Below are 7876 nucleotides of genomic sequence, written 5' to 3'. Positions count from 1 at the left end.
ACAAGGGGGAAACAAGAGGGTAATAATGTGGTAATTATCACCACAGAAATTACCCGAGATATTTCCAGGTAATAATCACACTTCCTTAAGTTAGCTTTAATAGGTTATTCATATGTTATTATAGAGAAATAGGCATTTTTGCTTTTTGCAATGCTATTTCCTCCTTATTACACATAAGACACCTCAGGTAAAAAGCCCCTAAGCTGCCTGTTGTTTCAAAATGGCACCTTAAAAACATTACTGAAATAAATCAAAAACAATGATTTTTCAGGTGTTAATGAAAACGTGTCATTGCTAAGCCAAATTTTAACAAAGGGAAGCGAGTGATGTAAGGTATGTTTGCTGACAGTGTTTGGTGCTAGGAAACCCTTCACCACCAGGGTCCTTTGCTGTGGTGGGAGATTAGATTACTTCTTAATTTGGACCATGTCTCACACTTCACTTGCTCCATGACATAACATGTAGCATTTCTGTGTAGAGTTGGCACTTGAAACCACTTCTTTCTCAGTTGTGGCTTGTGTTTGTGTAGTTAATCTAATGATTGTGTGTGAGGTATCCAGTTGGCTGCTCTGTGGTACATCACCCCCTCGTGAAGCCACAGTAAAACATGAGATTATGGGCAGGGTTCAGATCTCACACGATGATGGTAAAGAGCAGCTACAGACTCTATATGTAGTCCAGCTGCAAGAACAACAGCACACACGGAGGTCTGTTATGAAAATGTGTCCACATTTGCACTTGGCATCAAGAAGAGCCATCTGTGCACTACGATCAAGAAACACCTGTCTATAACCAACAATGAGTGCATAAAGTCTAACAATTAATAGATGACATATCAACATAAAATAATATTTGCTATTCTTTCTTTTTTTTACATTTCACATCAGTTATAGTGCCAAAAACTGCAGTCCCATTGATGGCCACTTGAGGCTGGTTGCAGAAGCTAATCGATCCCTGTAGACTGCCCTGTTAGATTTACCAAGTTAAGTCATAAAAACAACTTTTTCAAAGCCTAAATCAAAAAATTGTTTCAATCATTGTACCTTATTGCTCCCCGAATTTTCTAAAACTTTTTCTGGTTTTCACTCATTTTCACTATATTTTTTTAAATTCGAGAAATGTATGCTTTGATTGACCTCGCCGCTCACTGTAGCCGATCTCTGTATAGACTTTACATCTTTAATGTGTTTGTGTTGTCGGTTCCTCTTGGAGCATTTTTACTACAATTATATGACATATGATACAGTCTGCTGTGAAGTAGCACCCATCTATGTTCATCTTTTATATGCAGTCTATGGTTGTCTCACTACCAGCAGCTCAAAAATCACCAACCACTACAAAAGAACAAGTTCCTGCAGAAGAGATTCTTAGCTAGCGAAGAGAGTGACTGAAATAACTGATTTAATGAGCAGTTTCACCGTACCAGCTGCATATACTTAGACTGGCATGGCTCATGCATTTATTTGAACATTTCAGTACTTTAAAAGTTAAGCCAAGCCACTTATAACTCTTCAAATTAGCATTTCCATAATTTTGTGCTTATGTTCATATAATGGACAAATAGCTTTTAATACATAATATGTGTACCCAGTGCTGGGCTTGGCAAAACACCTCGAGCACATGTTTCACAAAGTGGCAGCAGTTACACAGTCTATGGTTTGAACGCTGATACCTAGAAAAGGGAACCATTAAAGTACTTCTAAGGCTGCAAGGTTATCAAATTGTGTATTATAGAGAATGGAATCACTTATCATATAACCACTTTTACACTAATGAGTCACCCATTAAATAAAAGCTTTTTTTTTTTAATCCTTTTTCATCCTGCCTTGGTATTCATGATTATATAGAAAAAACTATTACATGCTTTCAGATATTTTTTATCACCTTCTAAAAGAGCACATCGTAAACACCAAATGATACACTGTAAAAGGAAATTCTTCCTAATACTGAATCCTCAAACCTGCTTTACAAAAACGTCTTTCACATTATCTGCATGGATATAAATGTGTCAATACACATTCAGAAGAACTGATGTGAAAGGAAACAAATATGTAATGAGACTTTTTCTCATGCTGCAGCGCTTTAATTAGCCCACTGTGAGCCACGTGGCAGTGCCTCATTCATCCACAGCCAGTGAGCTAAACAGTTACAAAACTAACTCTCTTAGAGCAATACAGGGTCGATTTGGATGTTTAAAAGGAGGGGAACTATAAATCAGTCATCTGCAGGACTACTTAAATTTAAGGAATAATCATTTTAAACATTTAAGTACACAGCAATCTGCTCTGTTAGTGCATGAACATTTCGACTGGCTGAAAGGGCTAAAAAAAAAATGTAAAAAATAATTAAAAATAAAAAAAAAACTTAATTTAGCAGCAAATTTGATTTTTGTTACAAATCTCTTGAAGAACAAATTTAAAACGCCTTCTCCACATTGGCTGAAAGTGGTGTAATTATTCACTGAGGAACTGAATGAGCTGCAGTGCCACATGGTCTGTGGTCTGCTGGGTAAAGCCTCAGAAGAGGCGTCTGCCTGCAGCTGTCAAAAAAGGGCTCTGGAGCCTGAGATATGTGTCTGAGGAAGCTGAATTATGAAAGCTGACTCTTGGGAAACCCTGTTTGATGACAGTTAGAATAAATACTGTCTCTCTTTAGTGATTACCTTTGTAAAGTTAAAAAAAAAAAAAAGCTTGTCAGGAATAAAGAGACACGTTTTTCTTCGTACTGTCATTACATTTTGTCAACAAACAGAGCAAGAATGGATGGAGCTAAAAACAGGAGCTGAACTGAAAATCTTGGTAGATTTGTTTAAGTGATGCACAAAAATAGTGAGGTGCTTCAATGTCAAGGAAAATCTTTGATGACAGTTTTGCTTGTCATCGTGAAATGTCTAGACTCGTGTCTTTAAGCACACGCTCAGATTTTAACAGACGAAGTCGAGCAGTTTTGGGTTTTTTTGTTTTTTTACTGGACATACATAACAGCAGCTGCATTGAGCAAAACATTATACATAATATCGGGTATCAGTTCAAACACCGGAAACCACCTGACACGATGGCTTAAAAGTAAGTTAATACTTTGATAAAACTTAAACTGCAAACAATGCAGCATTAATTTTTAATGACACCATCTTCAATTTAATCACTCAAACTGGATAAAATCAACAATGTTGTGACACATAAAAATTTAACGAATCAACATGACTGAACTTCAGTGACATGTAACTGAAAGCGTCACGTCACTTTTATATCTTAAAACATTTAAAAACCCAAACACGGGGATGTGTACAGATAAGTATTTCAGTTAACGCGTTCGTTACTTGTTAACTGAACCATTAGCTTCAGTGCTTGACTACAGACTGTGCTTACAATACATAGAGTCCAGGTGAGTCGGTGAGTTCACAGATAATTGAAGGTGATCTGATCATGTAACATTTTATGATGTCAGACACTGAATGACAAAGGAAACGGTAAAAGCCTCTCAGGAAACAGTTTGAAAAAAAAAATCATTTCTCGGAAATATGCCTGTACGAAGGAGTGGCCAGCTAAAAAACCAGAGCATTACATGAAACAGAAATGATTTAAGCCTCTGCTGACTCAAGGAATTTAAAGGGAAAAAAAAAAATAGAGGTTTGTCCAGTTACTTTCCCTCCCAAGCGTCTTCCCTCTGCTTGGCTGCCAGGCGCTTTTGTTCTGAAAGATAAATCACACGACAAACAAAAGTCTTATATTTATATCACTGTCTTTGCCGCATGAAGAGCAGTAAAGAGCTGAAGATGATTGCATATTAATCTTCACATAGAACCATACATGGCATCTGTTCCAACACCAAGTTTAGTATTTGTTCACTGATGGTAGTGCAGCAGTGAGCCTAAACTGAGAACAAAGGAGCTTTTTTTTAGTGTGCTTTACTTCCTGACTTCCTGGACTGACTGTCATTGGATGGCCAGCGGTTGTTTTCTGGCCCTATATACTTATTTTCCATCTGTGAAAGGAAATGGTTGCTTTACTGATTATAGATTTACTGTAACCTACACAGCAATGGACGGACTTCTTTTGGCACTACATTTGAAACTTTCCACTTTCTTCAGTTAAGCATGAAAACAGCTCCCACTTGTGGTGGTAACTTTGTGATACAACTATTGGGACAGTAATTATTTGTACTTACGTCTCAGTTTAACTGAGCACCCTGTATGACCCTCACACATAAGCTACCGAATCCATAATTAGTTTAGCAACCGCCCACCCAAGATGAGACTTCAGCCCAAAAAGTAAGTGGAGACCTAAAGAAGTACAACGTACCTCTTGCTTCCTGGAGTTTCTTCCTCTCTGCCTCACGCTGCTCCTTTGTGAGGTTGCTCTTTACACCGAGGGCACCGATCACAAGCTTCCGAGCCAGTGCTGCACTCGTCTGAGGTCTCTCTTTAGCAGGCAGGAGGTAGTCTGGGGGCAAGAGGAAAGGAGGATACATATAAATGTGGGAGATACAGAACAGTTTTTAAGCGCTTTAAATGTTTAATTTGTGGTGTAATACAACCTGGATGGCACCAAAATACACTTTACAAACATCACAATAACCCCAAAACCACGTCATCTTAATTAAGCCTGTAACATATGTAACTGGCTCATTCTACATATTTCCATTCATTTCTTCTTCTGCTGTCATTTTCTTTAGCTGACTGGAAGAGTACGGATCATCTCAAAGAGAGAAACTGGACCACCAATTGGTATTTCAGTGGAGAAACTGAGGAGTAAAGCAGGCAAACCAGGCATAAGTATAAACGCTGGCAACAACATCAGCTATTTGTGTAGGCTGCACCATAGGTGAGATTCAATTCAAAGTAGAAATTCAGTTTCAGTTTGAGGAAGCGACAGACACAAACCAAACCCACAGTCAAGAATGCAGAGGATCTTGAAAGACTAAATGGTAGTGTACTGGAGAATTGGATATGAAGCTAAAGGGTTTTCTCAACAAATATGGATTTGCTTTATTATTATACAAACACAAAATTATGAAAAATGACAAACACAGATATGTGCAATCGCACCTGAGCAGCTACGGGCTTTGGCCTTTGTTGCAGAGGAAGATTTGGAAAGTGGTCGCAACTTCATCAGTGGATTCTTGGATCTCAGAGCTTCACGAGCTTAAAAGGGAAAATGAACAAAATGTAATAGTCGGTGAGTTTAATATCTCCTTACAACTGAAAAATGTGTTTTTCTAACCTGAAGTCAGAAAAACGATGGCCCAAGTAACAGAGACACAATCTCAAAAAGCTCAGGAGCAAACAGCATTAAGATTGTTGGACAGGATTTTCTTTACTAAAACAATTCTACTTACAACATCGTAGCAAGATGATGAGTCATAGCAATGACACTTAATGAACAGCATAATGAACTGTAATTGCCTTAAATGTGAGGCAGAGCTTTACTTACCTGCTATGGGGCTTGAGAAAAGGCCGAGGGCATGTGTGTCATCAATCCATTTAATGTCAAATCCTCTCTTTCTGAAAAGACAGTCAGAAATCACACAAGGTAGTAAGAATATTTCACAACATGCCCTCAGAGCATTAGCTCTAAAAGGAAGACAGTGCTCCCTAAAGATGTAAAAATCATATACTTGTGCTCTTTCATAGATTTCACAACTTTTTTTGTCTTAAAGTAAACCTATTATCCTTTCCTTATTTTCTAACATATACTGTTACAATGGTACTCATCCAAATGCTCTATTAAAAAAGTTTCTTCTACTTCATCTGCATGATGTCAAGAACAGCCTGGTGGAACAGTGATCTTGGAGTGAGCACAGAAGCCCCTCTCACCTGCAGTCCCACCCAATTAGAAGAACACAGCTAGCACCAAGACAAAAAAAAGAGCTGCAGCAGCTGGTTTCAGACAATGCTGAACTCAGGGCTGCACCAAGGCTCAGTATACGATAAAAAAAAGGATTATTTCAAACTGTGAATCATGCAAATAGATGCAGAGGTTTACTGACATCTCTGCAAATATAAAAGGACATACAGTATATAAGGCAAAAACAAAGTTTGTACAATTCTAACATGGTTAGAGACTTACTGGTAGCACTGAAACAGCTTAAGAAGGTCTTCTGTTTTGAACTCTGTAGGGAAATCGTAGATCTCTACAATATGAGATAGTTCATCCTCTGTGAGGTCAATGTCATCATCATCATCATCATCATAACTGGCTCTGTCCATGTTGTAGTAATCAAACCTAGGCTCTTGGATTGACTCCTTCTTTTTTCCTTCCTTCAAAGCCAGCTGTGCATTCAAGGCAGGCAGGAGAGAAGACAATGATGAGAAGAGAAAAAGATCTGTTTTGCATCATATTAAATAGGATTTTTTAGGTTAATTATCAGCAATGTGTATGTGAATCTGGGTGGACATTATTCTGCTTGTCACTTTTAAAAACACACTTTTTTTCGAAGGCTTTTTAGGAGTAGTACCAGAGTCTGCTTGTAGTCAGTTTTAGTCAGCTGTTGGTCACTCTTAATCTTTTATATTTTGTTAATTTTATTCATTGTATATTTTATTGTCTATTTTACTCATGTTTTAATATTTAATATACTGATTTTTTTTTATCTTCTTTTTCCATTTATTTATTTTATTGGTATTTATATTTATTTCTTTGTCTGCTTAATGTATGGTTTTTAACTGTTATCTCTGTTTTATTATTGGAAAGCACTTTGGTCAACTTTGTTGTTTTTAAAGTGCTGTATAAATAAAGTTGGATTGGACTGTCTTGGGTTTTGATTATCAAAACCTAAATCAAGCTCTCACCTCTTCAAGCAGATGTGGATCCAGACAGTCTCCATCATCGTTGAACAAGGTGTCCCAGCTCTCCTCTTCCTGCTCTGCAGTATCGCCTGCCTCCACTTTGGCGGAAGACTCCCCATTAGCCTCAGCATCTAAACCCTGTAATCGGTCCTCCTTCACATCTGGCTTAACGTCGTTGTTTTGCGCTTCACCTCCATCTCCTTCTCCCCCAGCGGGCGATGGTTTATTCGCTCCTCCAGCTTTGTCCTTCTTGTTCTTGGCGTTCTTTCGTGCTTTGTCTGTGTAGCGAGGCCTGGTTTTTGGTTTAACTTCTCCCTGAGTCTGAGCTTTCTCTTTCGAGGCATGAAGTCGTTGTTTGGGGACGTACAGAGGCTGACTTGGCCTCTTTGATTGAGAGGGAGGTGTAGGTGTTGGTTGAGTTGGACCACAGTCTTCTTTAAGCTGCACATCCTCCATGGTTAAATGATGTTAAAGTATCTGGATCACGGAGGAACGAGAACATGAACATTGTCAGACCTTCGCAGATTTTCAAAACACTCTAAATTTACTTTAAAGACTTTATTAAGGAATGAAGCAGCCAGGTACGCGGCAAACTGTTCTAAATAAACAGGATTTGAATAACTAGCTTCAGTTAGCTAACTAAACTTCCTCCCGTGTAGCTTGTAAAGATATTTTTAAATGAAGAAATAAATATAAAATAAATAGCGGTTAATGTTACATTCATTCATGTTCATTTATTTTCACTCAGAATATTTAATCTGTAATTAAATCAAATAAATTTACTCTGTCGGCTTACCCGTTTATGATTTGTTTAACAACAGACTTTCGTCGCACACTTGACGCAAGCAAATCCTAGCGCAAAGCGTAGTGGGAAATTGTGTTCTTCTACAGCACTGCCGCTCCGAAATCCGGAATAACTGCCAGGTTATTAGTTCCTTTTTCCAACGAATTTTCTTTTCCTTTGTAGTTCAACGAGTTTCCCCAAAAGAAATGGTAAATATACTATCTACCGAATCCATCTTTTCTGTGCCATCGTTTAACATAAACTACAAACAAACCAAACCCTTGGGTGCAAGAGACACGTGCACA

At 38.1% G+C, this 7876-nt stretch overlaps 1 protein-coding gene across 1 annotated transcript; it reads right to left on the bottom strand.

The window, feature by feature from the left end:
* Positions 1–2944: 2944 nt before the first annotated feature.
* Positions 2945–7724, bottom strand: r3hcc1l (R3H domain and coiled-coil containing 1-like). The gene is made up of 7 exons (XM_026170225.2): positions 7584–7724; positions 6791–7264; positions 6069–6271; positions 5433–5503; positions 5048–5143; positions 4302–4442; positions 2945–3692 (listed from the first exon to the last, which is right to left on the bottom strand). Exons 2-7 carry the CDS (start codon positions 7241–7243, stop codon positions 3640–3642), a joined length of 1017 nt encoding a protein of 338 aa, XP_026026010.2. The 5' UTR covers positions 7244–7264; positions 7584–7724; the 3' UTR covers positions 2945–3639.
* Between the last annotated feature and the right edge of the window lie 152 nt (positions 7725–7876).

The sequence above is a fragment of the Astatotilapia calliptera genome, chromosome 6 (assembly GCF_964374335.1).
Source record: "Astatotilapia calliptera chromosome 6, fAstCal68.1, whole genome shotgun sequence".
In the NCBI taxonomy this organism is placed as follows: Eukaryota; Metazoa; Chordata; class Actinopteri; order Cichliformes; family Cichlidae; genus Astatotilapia; species Astatotilapia calliptera.
The sequence above is the reverse complement of the archived record's forward strand: the minus strand, read 5'-3'. Positions and strand labels throughout refer to the sequence as shown.